We start from the raw sequence: 18,700 nt of genomic DNA, 5'->3' as shown, positions 1-18,700 counted from the left end.
TCTCTTCCTGGGGCCTTATTTTTTGCTATTTCCTTCAAAGCAGCTTGAACTTCTTCCCTCATCACCACAGGCTCTTGCTCCAATGTTATTTCATTAAATTATTCTGTATCTGCCAATTCCTTTCAATACAATGACTCAGTATATTCCTTCCATCTTCTTTTAATACTTCCTGGATCATTTAATATTCTGCTTAAAGCATCCTTGATTATAGCAACTCTAGGTTTGAATTTGCTCTTCAGTTCCTTAAGCTTAAGAAATGCTGAACGAGTTCGGCCCTTTTGATTTTCCGACTCTACCTCCTCGCACACTGCTTTGTATACTTTCACCCAAATCATGACAAAAGATTACAAAGTACTACAGCTTGCGAGAGGCTTTCTCTTCAGAGGAACAAGTAAGCTAAGTAAATTGTACTCAAAATTTCCAATGTAAAGAAAACAATGTGATGTGCAAAAAAGGAGGAAAATTAGAGTGCAGAGTAGAATGGAAATTTTTCACTGTAAAAAAAAACAACCCAGTGCCATCAAATTGATTCTAACAGAACTGCCCATAAGGTTTCCAAAGCCTTTACAAGAAGCAGACTGCCTCATTTTGTTCCCACAGAGCAATAAGTAGATTCCAACTGCCAACCCTTCGTTCAGCAGTCAAATGCATTATACAACTGACAAAGCTCTTATTTAGTATTTTTTAAAATACTGATGCATTATCCACGCAAACTAAAAAGGAGGAAAATGGCAAAAAAATCAAGTTATATAAATAACTAAAAAGCTAAATAGGAGATGATAGAAATATGAATCTAGCAGAGTTACACATAGGATGCAGCTTTAAGAAACAAGAATCAGATGTCTAGGAAATAAGAGGGCTGGCAGATTTATTAGGCTAGTTAGCATAATTCAAAGACAAAAAATATTGTCCTAGCAGACTCATCTGCCAGGAAAACAAACAGATTCATCTTGGAGAGGATTAAACCAAGCTACTCCTTGGAGGCAAGGATTCTGGGGCTTCGTCTGACATACTTTGGACATGTTGCCAGGAGGGATGGGTCCTTGGAGAGGGACATCATGCTTGGGAGGGTGGAGGGACAGCGCAGGAGGGGAAGACCCTCTATGAGATGGATCGATTCAGTGACTGGGGTAATCGGGATCGGTGTGTCAGAGGCAGTGCGGTTGGCACAGGATAGAGCAGGGTTTAGGGCTGTTATGCATAGGGTCGCTATGAGTCGGAAACGACTCGACGGCACATAACAACAACAACAACAGCAGACTCATCAGGACTGGAGAAAGATGTTGCAGTTCCCTTAGGCCTGACCATTTCCTCAAGGAAGCCGGACAATATCTTCACAAGGCAACTAGATGACCAAATCCTAATAAGGACCTAGGCCTGATCATATCCTGAGAACACCCTTATTTCAAATTCCTGAGCAAAATACTATACCCTTTAAAATCTCAACAGCCCCTACCTGCACACCATTCTGACCACCTCTGTGCTCAGTCCCTCTCAGGTCTACTTAATAAGGGCCTATTCATTTCTTGGGACCAGCTTCTTCTTTTCTCTCTTTGCTCTAACACTGGACTGTATAATAAAGATGTTCAAACTGAACCTCTCTAATGAACCTGATGTACCCTGTGCTCCAGTTCCTTATGCTTGGACATAAACCACAAACTGTACCAATAAGATGTTCACCAAGAAAGTGACAAGCTCACCTGTAATATATCAATCCCCAGGAGCAGCTTGATGAGACTCTTGGAGTAAGGTGTGCCCATGCTGTAAAAAACAATGTTCTCCATTTTATTTCTCATTATAATGTTTTGATGTTTTTCTTCGTAAAACTATTTCAAGAAATACTCTTTAAAGAAAAACCACCATTACTTTAGCTAAGTAAGAAATACAGAATACAAAAAGATGGATCTTTTTTTTTCTTTTCTTTTTTACAAACCCTTGTGTCGAGGGCTGACTTTCAATAGATCGCAGCGAGGTAGCTGCTCTGCTACGTACGAAACCCCGACCCAGAAGCCGGTCGTCTACGAATAGTTTAGCACCAGGCTCCCCACGAACGTGAGGTGCGTGACGGGCGAGGGGGCGGCCGCCTTTCCGGCCGCTCCCCGTGTTCCGGCCGCTCCCCGTGTTCCCGGGACGGAGGGCGCTCCGTACCGGACCCCGGTCCCGATGTGCGGCGGGGGACCGGCTATCCGAGGCCAACCGAGGTTCCGCGGCGCGGGATTCTGACTTAGAGGCGTTCAGTCATAATCCCACAGATGGTAGCTTCGCCCCATTGGCTCCTCAGCCAAGCACATACACCAAATGTCTGAACCTGCGGTTCCTCTCGTACTGAGCAGGATTACCATGGCAATAATACATCATCAGTAGGGTAAAACTAACGTGTCTCACGACGGTCTATCTTAAGAAAAGAAAAGCTGAAATGCAACACAAGTGAGACATACTCTAGAAAAACCTTCTGGTTCTTGGCCTTATAATCATAAGCCTACTAGTTCTAAGGGTGAAACTTTGATGAAAAGAAAGCTATAATTCAAAAGTTAAATGAAAAAAACACTATGGTCTCCCCTCTCCAATCACTACCACCAATGCAGTGAGTATAACAGAGTGAATTTCAACAAGACACTAAGTCTCTTCTCCACACCTGGCTTCCTCATCTTGCAGCCGCTCACAAGACAAAAGGCAGCTCCTGAAATGGCTTTGGTCCTCAATGTAAGACTCCAGGCCACTAACGAATTCTTCTATTATCTTCATAAGGAGATCAAAAAGAGGAAGAGGGGGAATAAGATGGTTAGTCTGATATTTGCTGTTAGTCAGTGTTTTTGTCCCAATTCCAGAGCATGGCTGGTAAAAGTGCCAGGGCGAAAATACGTACTTGAGGGTAGGAAGGATGTCTCCGCAGGGCCTGCAAAAGCTTCTTCTGGAAAACTATCTGATCAACAGCTACGGGTGAAAGGAATAAATGATCACCAAAACACTTAACATCTCTCACCAGCTCTAAGATTTTGTCTGATGAAATCAATAACTACTGATTTAATAATTTAATGGCAGAATCAAAATTTCTAAAACCGAAAGGGCTTTGATAGAATATATTCTAAGAAACACCTGCCACACTTCTATCAGGCTTGAACAAGCGATACTACAAACATACTGCCTTGCATGGCTTTACAATGTTCTTCTGAAGTTATTCTAACACAGATCTAATTTGTTTCTGAATATTAATTCCCCCCTTCCCCGCAATGAAGAAATACTAGCATATACATTTTTCCCCATAGAAGGATTAGAACTATTTTACTTAAATATACTAATAAGGACCAGGAAAAGATGGCAACAATATTCCCTAAAAATGTTAATTCTGTGCTGATCTCAAGATGGATGTCCTGCCAATTTAAAATCCTCATTGTCTCTATGGCCAGAAAGTCTATACTGGTCTTTTGACTAAGTACAGGAGACAGAGAAAAAGCATTACCTAGCTGATTCTGACTCTCTCCTGTTTTAAGTGTAATTCCCGATGTCTTAAGCAGCTCTATAAATACATTGCCATCTTCTTCAACTTCAATATGAACCTGTGATTTCTTTATCTTTTTGGAAAGCAGTAGCTTCTTGGCTTCTGAAAATAGATTTTTAAAAAGGTATTTTTAAAATGTGACAAAGTAAGTTAAAGATTAAAATACAAATCCATAAACAATAGGGAGCTCTGGGTGGCCTAGTGGTAAGGAGTTGTAACGCCAATCCTAGGGCATGCACTTTGAATCCATCAGCTGTTCCATGGGATTAAGAAGGGCAATCTCCTCCTGTGTGACTTAAAACCTCTGAAAATCTGCTAAAGGGTTGGCTATGAATCAGTTTCAACTCAACAAGAAACAACAAATAGAAAGTTGCACAGTTAATATTAAGGTGGTGCTTCCCTGAAGGTTTGAATCTACCAGTGGCTCTATGGAGAAAGACGAGTAATCTTCTATTTTATGTATAGTGTAAGAAAACCTTCTGGAGGATGAGAACTGAGTCAGTTCTGACTTCATGGCAATGAGAAAGAGAATAAGAAATAGCTTTCAAATCAACAAATTAGCAATGCCTTAATAGAATAAATGTGTGCAATGGGTGAAAAGGATTATCAGCCTCATCTCTTGGCTTCTGCCAACCATATTCTCATAAGCACTGCCTGTACTGTTTCTTTGCCTCTAATGTGTCTGCTTTGATATGGTGTCTTTCCTTTATATATTACTAACACTAGGGAGTTCTGATTGCTTAGTAGTTAAGAAACTGTGCTGTTAACCCAAAAGTAAGCAGCTCTAATCCACCAGCTGCTCCACAGGGGAAAACTGGGTAATCTCCTATGCTATTTACTGCCTCTAAAAACCTAGGAGGGTCAGATATGAGTTGGTTTCAACTTGGCCGTACTCAACAACATCTTAACACTTACCTAGCCATATTTAAAAAAAAAAATGACAGGTCTTTTTTTTTCAGCAAGAAAGGTCAAATACTATATTGTACCTTTATGCCAAAATAATGTATAGCAGGTAAAGCCTTTAACACTAATCTCAATTATAGATGTGGAAACTCAAGTGTGGGAAGCCAAAGTTCTTACCAAATATTGTATGATAAACTGTATGCTTATTTAGAAATTGAAGGAATCACAAAATTCTAAGTTGGACTTTCTCTTGTGACAGATCACAGGAAATGAGCTGCTTCCTGCTGACCAGAGGTAGCTAGGTCCCAGGCAGGGGAATGTGAAAGTCTATACTTGTGAACTACTTCCTTGTGAGCTAAGTATCAGGTTGACAAAAGAGAAGAAATTCAGCTTCATTTACAAGAGAATTCTCTTTATGATTTGCTTTCCCTGATACTCAATACACAGAGAAGCATGGCTTATGGAGCTTTAGTTGATTAGAACTGCTGACCACTTGTTTTTTTACACTATGTTTTATCGCATTCTTGGTATTTTGTCTCGTTATTAATTATTAATATATTGTACCCTCGGTCTGTAACATTCAGGCACAGATTGTGGAAATATTTGGAGTTACATGTGGAATTAGAGGCAACAATTTAATCCCAAACTTCTGATACCAGATGCTGTGTTTTCCATATCTTCATAACTCCCGACACTTTTAAAAAGTAGGAACGCTGAATCACTTTAACTGTCCCATACATTTGCTACAAGAAATGACTAGATACTTACTGGAGGCATCTTCTATTGCATTTTCGTTACCTTCAGATTTTGACAGTTTTCTTTTGGAAACCATTTCGTTCAAAGACTTCTGCAGTCAAATCAGAACAAAATCAGAGAAGTTACTCTCTAGAAATCAGACCCAGTAGAAAACCGCTCTACTTAAAATCAGAGGGGTTCTAGTTTTTATTCTAATGGTACCTAAATCTAGGTGATGAGGAATTTTTTTTTTTTTAATTTAGGTTATTTTTCATTTCAGTGAACATCTACAGAGATTTTGGGATTGCATTCATTCATTGTTGCACCCTTCTCCCCGCACAAACCCCTTCCCCCCCCATTTGCTCCTCTCCCTGAAAAGCAAAAGAAAAACTCCCTCATTGGTACACAATCCCCACGCCCCCCGCACCTCCCCAACCCCCACCCCCTAGCCCCAAATATAATCCACTCTACAACCCTCATTGTATACTCCTACGATAAAAATAATGCCCTAAAATATAATACTTTTAGACTATTCTCTCCCCCATAGACTTCAATGCCGTAATGATGAGGAAATTTTAACTTTTCTGTCTGGTCAGGATTCCCTAGCTCTTGAGAATGATTTGTTATCTAGATTTGTCTTGAGCCAGACCAGTAGACTCTTGCTAAGGGTAAAATCGATAGTTCTTTGACATTTAAGATACATCATCATCCAACCCTTTTCCCCCCTTTCCTTTAACTAATTCAATACTATATGTAACCTACGTGATGCAGATGACACAACCTTGCTTGCTGAAACTGAAGAACTGAAGCACTTGCTGAAGAAGGTCAAGAACTATAGTCAAATATGGATTGAAGCTTAACATCAAGAAGACAATGATTTTCACCACTGGTCCAACTGGCAGTACCATAATAGATGGAGAAGAATTTGAGGTTGTTGACAATTACAGCTTGCTAGGCTCCACAATCAACACTCTTTTAACATCAGCAGTTAGGAAATCAAAAGATGAACTGGATTAAGAAAATCTGCTGTCAGGGCCTCTCCAGAGTGCTAACATTTTAGCAATGATGTCAGTCTAGAGACTAAGGTGTGCCTGATCCAGGCCATGGTCTTCACAATTACTTGCTATGCATTAGAGAGCTGGATAATGACTAAAGATGACAAAGAAGAATCGATGCCTTCAAATTGTGGTGCTGGAAAAGAGTCCTGAACAAATCATGGTCACCAAGAAAACAAATAGGTCTGTCTTGGAGAGGGTGAAACCAAGTCTCTCCTTGGAGGCTAGGATTTTGAAGCTAGGATTTCTCACATACTTTGGGCATGTAGCCAGGAGAGACCAGTCCTTGAAGAAGGACATCATGCTTGGAAGAGTGGAAGGACAGCACAGGAGAGGAAGACCTCAAGTGAGATGGATTGATGCAGTAACTGGGGCCAGAGAGGTTGGTGTGTCAAAATCAGTAAGACTGGCTCAGGACAGGGAAGAGTTCAGAGCTGCTGTACATAGGGTCGCAGGCAACTTGACGGCACATAACAACAACATATGTTACAGGCTGAGTTAGATGCCAGGATTACAACTGTGAACAAGAGAAGCATGATGTTTAACCCTCAGAAATTTACTATCAAGACTGTCGTAAAAGCCCTGGCGGCACAGTGTTTGAATACTCTGCCAAGTACAGGAAGATGAGGGAACAGTCTGCTCTTATGTTAACTACATGGGATGGCAAAGAACTGGGCGGTATTTCACTCCATTTTGCATGGGGCTAATGTTAACCAATGGAGTTTTGGTGGTGTAGTTCACAAGGAGTTGTGCTAAGTTTTCCTGGAGGTTCAAGTTCCAATTAGGAGAAAGATGGGCCTTAACCTCCTGTGCAATTTACAGTATCCAAAAACCCACTAAAGGTTGTTCTAACACAGTGCCAATGAGTCTGAGTTTAATAAGAACAAGGCCAACTTGACAGCACCCAACAACAGTAACATCATCACTGAAGGATTCTCCTAAGGCCTTCATTAAATCAAATTAGATTATGGGGCTCCAGCACAGTATATGATACAAAGAAAATGCTGGAGAAAGTTCATTTAGTGAGAATGCCTTGCAGGAAATGTAAAATACTAATAGCATTAATTATGCAGCAAGAACTGTTACATGCTTTATACGTAATAATTTAAGTATCACAAAAATTTTTAAAGCAAGGGCCATTATTATTCTCCTATTCAACAGCATAAGCAGTTCTGGCGGCCTAATCGCAAAGAGCTGCGCTGCCAATCTAAATATGCCAGGTTCGAATTCCGCAGCTGACTCACGGGAGAAACGACGGGCAATCTGCTGCCTTGTGATTTCTTGCTGTTTGCCATAGAGTCAAGCATGACACATAGCATAGCGACCCTATGAACAAAAGGCCTGTCTTTCTATAACTATCGACATTTATCAAAGTTCATAGTTTCTGGAGGTATGTTGTTTAGAAAATGGATGTCACTCCTACCTCCAACTCTGTGATTTACTGCTTCTGAAAACCTGCTGGAGGTTCTCGCTTGATAGTTCGCAATGGCAGAGCTGTGATTCTAACGCTACTATCTCCCTCTGTACTTACTTACACTTAATTATAATGACTTCCAATAATGTTAACATTTAGATGTGCCAGGCTATTGTAAACTTTTACGTATCTATTGCCTGATTTAATCCTCATAATCTTTATCAGCCTTTTTGCAGATGGAAAAAATAAAACTCAAAAATTACACACGCAAATCAGGATGGGCTGACTGTAAGACACACACTCTTAACTCGTCTTTAGGGAAGCCTGAAGGGTGGGAGGTGGGGCCAGGTGCCTGTACCCAGTAAACTCTGTGTGTGGTGGGGAAGGGGTTAAAATGTATGAAGTCCTTTTCAACATCCGAATAATACAGGAAGGTATTTGAAGAGATTATCCGAAGATAAGCCGCATAAAGAGGATGGAGTAGTGACGCTCTAGAGGGAAAGGCTGTGTCAGCTCGGAACTAGACACGGGGACGCCGGCGCCTGAGGTCGTAAGAAGTTCCGACTCCGATTTACTCACCGGTGGCGACAGACACCGCGACTTTGAGTTCTCCATTTTCCCGCCACTCGAGTTGCCGCGGTGACGACATAAGTCTGCGCCGGAAGTGCTCCGCGCGCTGAGCTCTCGCGAGATGGTAGGCTGCCAGTCCCCTGGGCCCCCCACCCGCCGCAGGTGAGGTAGGAAGGCCTGCGGTGAACCGTGAAAGAAACCTCCGCGCTCTGAAGAGAAATTCGGTCACTCTTCTCCGGGGATCGTCTCTCAGTGAACATGGCGGGACCGGAGCTACTGTTGGACTCCAACATCCGCCTCTGGGTGGTCCTGCCCATCGTTATCATTACCTTTTTCGTAGGCATGATCCGCCACTACGTGTCCATTCTGCTACAGAGCGACAAGAAGCTTACACAGGAGCAAGTGTCAGACAGGTCAGCGCACTCCCCTCTGCGGTCAACTTCACACTCCCGTGACCTTGGGTCAAGTGCAGAGGTTATGTCAGTTTCTCAGGTTTGCATAGAACTCCATTGACTCTCTTAACCCCTGGTCAGGTTTCTCTCTCTCTCTCTCTGTCTCTCTGTCTCTGTCTCTCTCTCGTTTCTCTCTCTCTCGTTTCTTTCTCTCTCTCTCTCGTTTTCTTCATCTGTAAAGTGGGAATCATTGGAGTATCAGTGACAAGCTTGCATAAGGGATAAAGTTGTTGTTAGGTCTGCGTTCGAGTCGAATACCGACAGGTTCATAGCAACGCTGTGAACAACAGATCTGAACCCTGTGCCATCTGTGTTATCCTCATCATCTCTGACATACTGGAGCCCATTGCTGTTGTCATTGTGTCAGTCCTTCTGGTTAAGGGCCTTCTCTCTTTCACTGATAATCCACCATCATGATGTCAGAGGCTTTTGGGCATGTTGTTAAGAGAAGCTGTACTTGGCAAGGGCTTCATGCTTGGAAGGATTAAATTAGGTGATGGTGTCTATTAAGACCTTGGCACAAGGGCGATACTATTAAGTGCTCAAAAACGTTTTGATTATTGTTAGACTAGTTGCTATCCTTGAATGAATGGGCTCACCTACAAATTATTTAGCTTTATATTTTGCCAGGGGGAAAAAAATACCACTCAAGTGCAAGGTGCATGCTTCCTTTACTCTTTGTAGCACACTTTCAAATCACAACCAGAATTTTGTGATGATCAGCTGAGATACTAAATAACAAAATCCTTGCACACAGTGAAAAGGAAATTATTGTCATTTCATTTCCTGGTGCGTAGGCAGTTTTCCCTCATGGATGAATGACATTTATTTGCATAGACAAGTAGTTTGAGATTATTTTAGATAGTACCTAAACAAGTGCCCTTATATTAAAATAATAACTTTTCAGTCACTCTTTCTGATGTTTTCAAAGTATGTCAGAAATGGTTTAGAACGCACAGGGTAGGGCAGAGTTCATTCAGATGCATTGTTTATAGGGTCGCTATGAGTGGTATTCAACTCCACCACCACATATCCATTTCCTGCGACTGCCTTACAAAGCCTCACAAAATGGGTGACTGAAAATCCAGAAATTTAATGTCTCACTGTTCAGAAGCTAGGAGTCTAAATTGAAGGTATCAGCAAGGCCATGTTCTCTTCAAAGTTTATTTGGGTGAGATCCTTTCTTGCCTCACTCAGATTTTGGTAGCCCCAGACATTCTTTGGTATATATGTGCATCTTCACACAATTATTTTTTCTTCTGTGTGTGTGTTCTTTTTTTTATAAGGACATTGTTCAGATGGGATTAGAACCTGTTCTATCCGTTTGTTGTGTTGTTGTTATGTACTGTTGAGTTGAAATTTGACCCATAGCTGGTGCTCTAGTTGGTTTTCAGAGCCTGTAAATCACAAGATCATCCAATTTTCTCCTGTGAAGGAGCAGCCGGTGGATTTGAACCTCTTGCCTCAGGGTTGGCAGCACAACTCCTTACCACTAAGTCAGGAAAACTCCATGTAGAATACTCAATCTCATTCATTGCCATTGAGTCTGACTCATAGCTGACCCTCCAGTGGGTTTTCAGAGGTTGTAAATGGCTTGAGAACAGATTGCCCATGTTTCTGCTGTGGAGCAGCAGCTAGATGATGGATTTGGACCACTTACCTACTTTTGGGTTAGCACTTTTGGGTTCCCACTAAGCCACCAAAACACCCTACGGAATACTAGGAAATGTTAAAAACCTTGAATCTGTGAAATACAATGTGGATCAACCTTGAGGACTTCATGCTAATGGATAACATTCTCGAATACCTTTTTTCCAAAGTTCCATTGATAGATACCAGGGGTTAGGACTTCAGCATATTTTGGAGGTAATAAGCACGGTTCAGTCTAAGAGACTGTTTCAGGTGTGTGTCACAACATCTTCTCCACTTTGTCACATTTTAGACAGAACAATGGATTCCGTTTTTTCTTTTTTGTAATTGTGGTCAGAGCAGTTGACTGCTGACCACAGTGCCACTGGTTGAAGTCCCCAGTGAGCTTCCTGGGAGAAGGATGTGGCAGTCTGCTTCCTTGGAGACCCAGTTGTGAGTGGGCCTCAGCTTGGCAGCAGTGAGTTTGGATTTTCTGCAAGCAACATTATCTAGCCAAAATTCAGTAAAATCGTTTTGTTTTTATTGTATTGCTTTTAACAGCTAGCTTCTATTTGTAGCAAATCATACTAGTCTTTCATTTGCTGGTAATTGAAGAATTCCTTTGAAAATTTCTATAAGTAGACAGCTAATGTAGAAAAAAAATAAGTACAAAGTGACTGAGATTATAACCATGAATTTTTTTCTTTTTTAAAAAAATTTTATTAATTTTAATGAACATTTACAAAGATTTTGGATTTCCATTTATTCATTATTGCACTTTTCTCCCTGCCCCCACCCCCAGTTCGCTCCTCTCTTTGAAAAGCAAAAGAAAAACTCCTTCATTGGTATACAACCCCCTCGTCCCCCCAACACCACACCCACCACACCCACCTCCCCGCCCCACGTGCACTCCACTATGCAACCTTAATTCTGGACTCTTGTGATAACCATTATACCCTATCATATATCGCTTTTAAACTGTTCTCTCATGCATCTATTTCAATGCAGTGTATATAATTTATCCAGTTTTTCTCAGTCTTACCCCAACCCCTATATCAGTCCCATTCTATAACAGTGGCACTATGCAGTATTTGTCTTTCTGTGACTGAGATATTTTACTCAGCATAATGTCCTCCACGGTCACCTATTTTGAATAATATTGCATGAGTTCCTTGTTTTTCAATGCAGCGTAGTATTCCATTGTGTGACTATACCACAACTTCTCTATCCATTCATTTATTGATGGGCACTTAGGTTTTTCCAACTCCTTGCTATTGTGAACAAAGCCGTGATAAACATGGGTGTGCATATATCTGCTTGGATGGCAGTAATGGTCTCTTTAGGGTATAGTCCCAGTAGTGGAATTGCTGGGCCAAATGGTATCTCTATTTGCAACTTTTTGAGAAAGTGCCACACTACTTTCCATAGTGATTGCACCATTTTACACTTCCACCAACAGTGAATAAGGGTTCCAGTTTCTCCACAGCCTCACCAGCATTTGTTGCTTGCTGTTCTGTTAAATTTTGCTATTCTGACTGGGGTGAGATGATATGTCATAGTTGTTTTGATTTGCATCTCTCTTAGAGCTAAAGATTTTAAACATTTCTTCATGTGCTTGTTGGCCATCTGAATGTCTTCTTTGGTGAAGTGTCCATATCCTGTGTCTATTTTTCAATTGGATTATTTACGGTTATCTTGTTGTGGTGCAACCATGAATTTTTGAGTAGCGCTGCTTTATTATTTTTAGTGTGCCCACAATTATACCGAGAAGATTAAAAAATAGTCAACAATTAAGCACTGGTCCTGTGCCAGACACTATGATAAGCACTGATTTAAGCTCATGAAGTAGGTACTATTGTCCTACTTTACAGTTACAGCCATAAGAGAATACTGTAGTTACCCCATGATCATAATGACATTTAGGATGTGAAGTTGAGTGTTCTGGTTCTCAAGTTCAAGGTGTGATTGTTTTTTCTGTGGCTACAGGTTCAGAACTGATCAGAGCCACCCCTGCCCCCCTGGAGCTAACCTTAAGACGTCAGTTTCCAGCAGAATGGAAGGCTGTGTTTTGTTATATGCTGTCAAGTCACCTGTGACTATCAGAGACCATATGTATGACAGTTCTAAACCCTGCCTTATTCTGAGGCAATCTCACTGACTCCAACACACCTAATCCCCTTGGCCCAGTTGGCATGTCAGTCCATCTTATCTAAGGTTATTCTCTCCTGAGCTGTCCCTGCACCCTTCCGAATATGATGTCCTTCTTGAGGACTGGTCCTTACTGGTCACATACCCAGAGTATGTGAGACAGAGCTTCAAAATCCTTGCCTTCAGGGAGAAACTTTGTTTCAAACTCTCCAAGACAGACCTATTTGTTTTCCTGGCAGTCCATGATATGTCCAGTACTCTTTTCCAGCACCACAAATCAAAAGCATCAGTTGTTCTGTCATCCAAAGTCATTGTCTAGCTCTCTGATACATAGCAAGCAGTTGCGAAGACCATGGCCTGGATCAGGTGCACCTTAGTCTCTAGACTGATGTCATTGCTCCTCAGCATGCTGGCGAGGTCCCTGACATCAGACTTCCCCAGTACAGTTTGTCTTTTGATTTCCTGGCTGCTGGTACCAAGAGTGTTGATTGTGGAGCCAAGCAAACCGAAATTGTTAACTTCGTCAATCTCTTCTCCATCCATCATGAAGCTACCAGTTGACGATATAACAGAATGAAAAGTAGAAAGAGCTTAGGCATTCTGCATTTATGGACTCCCAATAAATTGTTCTCATTTTATCCTCACAACATCATCACGGAGTCCACAGTAATAGATATATTCCTAATCTTGTTTTTACAGTTTAAGGAAAGGAAGCCCAGAGAAGTTAAATAGCCTTCATAGAGTAACCTATACTTGAACCCAGATAAATCTCACTCCCAAGTGAAATCCACTTAATCACAATTTTGTTCTTCTGAATTCTCTGCTATAGCGATAGCGGTCTACCCTTAGTGCAGTATGTGATTTTAAGCAGTGGTTCAGAATATCATACCAAAACTTCCTTTTCTAACTAAAATGGAAATTGACAGTATAATTAATGCACTATGTACCGTAACAAACAAAAATATCAACTTAATACTCTAGCTATAAGATCAGAAAACATGAAAAGGAAGTAGTTTGCAGTAAGACAATATGTATTTCATAAGTGCTTTGTACACACCTATCCTTGTCCTGCAGAACTCAGATGCATGGTTCTAACTATATTGTTGTTGATTGCCTTCTAGTCTAGCACGGCCCTATGAACAAAGGGCCTGAAGCCCCTCTACGACTATGGACATTTATCAAAGTTCATTGTTTCAGGAGTCATGTGGTTTAGGAAGTGGATGCTATAAAGAACCATAATTGAGACAAAGTGTATTGTAGTCTGATACAGATATATTGTTGTTGAGTACCATCAAGTCAGAACTGACCCATAGCTGACCTTCCCAGTGGGTTTTCAGAGGCATTAAATTGCACAGAAGGAGATTGCCTATCTTTCGGCTAATGGATTCAAATCATGTGTCTTTGGATTGACAGTGTGGTCCCCTACTACTAGGCCACCAGAGCTCCCTATAGATAGATTAGCTATTTACATATTACAGAACGCAATGCTGTTGTGGATATGATTTTCCTAAATGTTAAACTGCTTTTAAAATTCTGAAGAAAGCAAATTTTCTGTTTGTATATTTAGTGTTGTTAGGTTCCATCAAATTGACTAGGGCTCATAGGAGCCTTGTGAACAACAGGTCTAAACCTTGCTCTAACCTGTACCATCCTTGTGATCTCTCATACGTTCGAGCCCATTGTTACAATCACTGGGTCAACCCATCTTTTCTGGGAGTCTTTTTCTTTCTCTGATCCTCTACCTTTTCCAAGGACAAACTCTTCCTGACAATATGCCCAAAGTATATGAAACGAAAGTTTCACCATCACAACACTTATTTGTTCTTTTGGCAGTCCATGGATAACTGTTTATGGATCTAAGTATAGATTTCACATGAGCACAATTAAGTGTTCTAGGATTCCCATTCTTTTCATTATTAGTCATAATTTGTTAGGATTGTCACCTAGTCAATAAAACACAGATAAAAATCTTTCAGGCGTTCTCTGCTTCTGGTATTGTACACAAAGAAATTCAGTAATATAAAAACTCAGTAATGTAAAAACTGGAGGGAAAAAAGGGAAATTCAGGTTCAGGTTATCTTTTAAAAGCTCTCTGGTGAAATACCCAAAGTTCAGAACACTAGAAAGTTCTTTGTATTGTGTGACCATTGGTTCACTGTCATCCATCTCTTTTGACTGCAAGTTCTACAGGGTACCCTAAAGGGCCACTAGAGGGCACACAAATCATAGTTTTCCCATTCCTTGAGAAAAGTGTTGGATCTTTTGATTCTCTAGAACCTGCCAGGTCTGACTTCATTTGAACACATCTATGCCCCTGCAGGCGATTCTGAGCTTGCCTAAGTTCAAGGCAAGAGATGTTTTTTAGTTGCAAAGCTTTCCTCTAAATATAGTATAAATATCTATTAGCCTGAATGATCACAAACAGACATTTAATTTCCTAAATTATAAAGCTTTTACAACTTGGGAGATTTTACTAAAACTTTTCTAAAATGAATTAAACAAAAAATAAAAAAGAAATGTGTTAGACTACATTGGGAATTAGAATGTATGTAAAGAGTGATTTAAAACTTTATACGGATCCCTTGGAAAGGAAAAATAATCACAGATCCTAAAGAATATCAAAGTTATTCCTCTGTTTTGAGGAATAACTGCCTTTAAAGCAAAAATTTTTCATAAGAAACTTGAGTACAAATTTCGACTGCAAAAAGGGAAGCTTAGTTTTTATTACTACTAAAAGATTTGGAAATCGGAACAAAATTTAAATTTTCTTTGTCATATAGGCAGACTTCAAAGAATGCAGTTCTGAAATACTGCTTGAGAAAGGGCATAGTAATGTTTGCTTTTATTCGAAGTCCCTAAATGCCTTAGAGTCACAATTCTCAGTTACAATTCTACAGAATTGTTCAGCACTGTAATTGTAAAACACCTTGTTGAATGTCTCTGAATCATAGTAGTTGGAAAGGTCTTAAATTGTTATTTCACTGAACAAGTTCTTATTGATGACCCACTATGTTCCCTGCGCTCTATTGTGTGCCATAGGGCATGAAATAAGGCAAGACTAGGGTCCTATGGAGCTCTGATGGCCTAGTAGTAGGAAGCTGTCCTGTTATCCCCAAAGCATGAGGTTTTAATCCACCAGCTGCTTCCTGGGAGAAAGATGGCCAGTCTTTTCCCTGTTGCCTCTGAAAACCTACCAGCAGGTCAGCTATGATTTGGTTCTTACTCAATGATACGAAACCACAAAAGGACCTTATTGTCAGGGAGTTTTCACCCAAGTGATAAAAAACTCAGAGGGAGAATAATAGATTTCTATGGTACTTTTCTTTTGCTCTTAAGGTAAAGATGAAAATCCAATAGGATTCACATGTCTTTGTATAGTCTCACTCCTGCCTACTCTTCCAGTTCCATCTTCTGGTACTTTCTTTCTTCTAACTACATTAGCCTTTCTCAGATTGGAAGAGTCATGTTTACTCCTGCCATGGGGCTTTTGCCCATCCTCTACCCTTCACCATTTTGTCAACCTAATTCCTGTTCATCTCTAAGCATCCTCAATGAAGCTTTTTTCTGACACTTTGACATCATTAATTGAATCAGATCACCTGTAACACATGCCATATATTATACATGCCATATGTAACATTACCCATCTCTCCTTCCTTCCTTCCTTTCACTTACTGAAATTTTACATTTATTCCTAAGACTACTTATGTTTTTCTACCATATTAGTCTTTAACATTCAGAGGATGTTTATTTTTTGCTCACTCTTGTTGATATAGCACAGTATTTGGCACTCAAACACTTAATGAAAGAATGAATCTGTTATTGCATAAATAGGAATGGAAGCAGTGGAAACTTAAGTGACTTGGCCAGGGTGACAGAACTAATCAGCCAAGCCAGGATTCAAACCTGTCTGTACAGAGTTCAGTTTTTGTCTTTATTCTAGACCCAAGGAATCCTGACAGAGCACTTACTTGCTGACTAAAAGATTGGTGGTTTAAACCTACTCAGCAGCTGTGTGGCACCTGGCCATCTGCTTCTGTAAAAATTGCATGCAAATGGAAATTGGAAGTCAAACACCCTTTGTATTCCAAAATAGGGTCTCAAACATTTTGTAATTTTCATTTAAATTGTTAGGAGGCTTGGAGCTATTAGTTAATCTGTCTTCCAATACACTGTTTAATATAGCACTGAATAAATGATGCAAGTTGTCAATGGATGAGTGATCAACTAATAGCTCTGCTAGTAATTGATTTATTTTTCTTCAATAAAGTTGCATAAACCAATGAAAAAAAAATTGCATGCAAAATTGGTTCTTAATTCACAGTTTAAATAATGTCACATGGTGTTTTTGTGAGCCAGTGTTGACTCCACAGCAGCCTCAACAACTGCAGTCTCGAGCTTGGAATCCCTGGGTAGCAAAGATGATGAACCTCTTGACAGTTACCCAAAAGTTAGTGGTTCAGACCCATGCAGAGGGTAATCTGCTTCCACAAGATCAGCCACAGAAACCCTGTGGAACACATACCTCTTCGGTAACCTGTGAGGTCCCCATGAGTCACAGTTGACCTGACAGTAGCTGGTACTGGTAATCTAAACCCAGCTGCTTAAAGTGGAGGTGCTGAAGTAGCCGTTTTATTTTTAGTCTGTCACAGAAGGATGCTTTTGTAAGTTATTTTGAGCACATATTTTGGATGTCATGATGATACCATATTAAGTCCACAAATCCTTACTTTCCATCCCAATATTTATCTCATCACAGACCAGTAGACAGATAGTCCCTACTAGCTCCCAGCGCATCAAACTTCCTACATCTAAATTCTGTAGGCCTATATATATACAACACTCATCTGTGTAGTACATCAGGGCTGGAAGAAGAGGACTGGAAAGGCCACGAGGGCCTCAGGAATCAGGGACAGTTTCATGGAGTTTCATCTGTTGTTGTTAGGTGCTGTCGAGTCGCTTGCGACTCATACCGACCCTGTGTACAATAATCCTAAACTCTTGCTCTGTCCTGTGCCAGTCGCACTGTCTCTGACACTCCCAGCCCGATACCCCAGTCACTGAATCAATCCACCTCATAGACAGCCTTCCTCTCCTGCGCTGTCCCTCCATCCTCCCAAGCATGATGTCCCTCTCCAAGGACCTTACAACATGTCCAAAGTATGTCAGACGAAGCCTCAGAATCCTTGCCTCCAAGGAGTCACCTGGTTTAACCCTCTCCAGGATGAACTTACTTGTTTTCCTAGAAGTCCATGTTACACTCAATACTCTTCTCCAGCACCACAGCTCAAAGGCATCAATTCTCCTTCTCTCCTCCCTAGTCATTGTCCAACTCTCTTGCATAACAAGTGATTGCATAGACCGTGGCACCTTAGTCTCCAGAGAGACACCATTGCTCTTCAGTACCTTGGAAAGGTCCTAATGCAGACTTTCCCATCGCAATACGTCTTTTCATTTCCTGGCTGCTGTTGCCAAGAGGTCGACTCTGGAGCCAAGCAAGTGAACAATCTCAGTCTCTTGACCATCCATCCTGATGGTGCCAGTTGGTCCAGTGGTAAGACTCTTTGTCTTCTTGACATTGAGCCTTAATCCATATTGAAGATTACAGTCCTTGACCCTCTACAGCAAGCGCTTGCTTCAGGTCCTCCTCAGTTTCAGCAAGCGGGCTTGTGTCATCCACATAACGCAGATTGTTAATAGAACTTCCACCCCACACTTCTCCTCATAGAGCCCAGCCTCCCAGATAATCTGTTCTGCATACAGGTTGAAAAGGTTTGGAGATAGGACACATCCCTGGCGTCCACCCTTCCCAATTTTGAACCATGCATTGTTTCCTTGCTCTGTTCTGATGACTGCCTTTTGGAGATGGTGAGACTTAGAGAAGTTATTCAGCATGATGGGGCAGAATTGGTAACAGAGAGGGGTCCTAAAGCATTCTGACCCTGTGGAGAAATTAGAATATGTTCAAGGGGAAAAGGAAGCCTGTGGGTAATGGCTGCTTAGAGCTGCTAGGGAGTTTGTGCTGAAGAGCAGAGAGAAGGCAAGCATTTGTATTTCTTTCTGCCAACGTTTTCTTGTTTGACTTTTCAAGAAGGATTTCCATTAATTTAACATTTTGGGGGATTTCACCCCTTAAAACTTGAAATTCTAATAAAAAATGCATTTTACTCATAAAGCTATGCAGATATAAATCATATTTGTTGTTGTTGTTGTTGTTATGTGCCGTCGAGTCGCCTGCGACTCATAGCGACCCTATGTACAACAGCCCTAAACTCCGCTCTGTCCTGTGCCAATC

The 18,700-nt window shown here is 40.9% G+C and overlaps 2 protein-coding genes across 2 annotated transcripts in view; one reads left to right on the top strand and one right to left on the bottom strand.

The window, feature by feature from the left end:
- Positions 1–5,234, bottom strand: part of FANCD2 (Fanconi anemia, complementation group D2) — a 113,022-nt gene extending 107,788 nt beyond the window's left edge. Inside the window, exons 1-5 of the mRNA XM_006887699.1 lie at positions 5,171–5,234; positions 3,461–3,601; positions 2,867–2,934; positions 2,636–2,739; positions 1,701–1,761 (exon numbers count right to left, since the gene is read on the bottom strand). Of these exons, the coding sequence (XP_006887761.1) occupies positions 1,701–1,761; positions 2,636–2,739; positions 2,867–2,934; positions 3,461–3,601; positions 5,171–5,234 (438 nt within the window). The remainder of the gene's footprint in view (positions 1–1,700; positions 1,762–2,635; positions 2,740–2,866; positions 2,935–3,460; positions 3,602–5,170) is intronic.
- Positions 5,235–8,393: 3,159 nt separating this feature from the next.
- EMC3 (ER membrane protein complex subunit 3) overlaps positions 8,394–18,700 on the top strand; it is a 27,123-nt gene continuing 16,816 nt past the window's right edge. The window contains exon 1 of the mRNA XM_006887676.1: positions 8,394–8,589. Within this exon, the coding sequence (XP_006887738.1) occupies positions 8,435–8,589 (155 nt within the window). The 5' untranslated portion in view covers positions 8,394–8,434. The remainder of the gene's footprint in view (positions 8,590–18,700) is intronic.

This window comes from Elephantulus edwardii, unplaced genomic scaffold (assembly GCF_000299155.1).
Source record: "Elephantulus edwardii isolate Elephantulus edwardi_28Jun2011 unplaced genomic scaffold, EleEdw1.0 scaffold00060, whole genome shotgun sequence".
NCBI classification, from domain to species: domain Eukaryota; kingdom Metazoa; phylum Chordata; class Mammalia; order Macroscelidea; family Macroscelididae; genus Elephantulus; species Elephantulus edwardii.
This window is presented reverse-complemented; position numbering and strand designations above follow the sequence as displayed.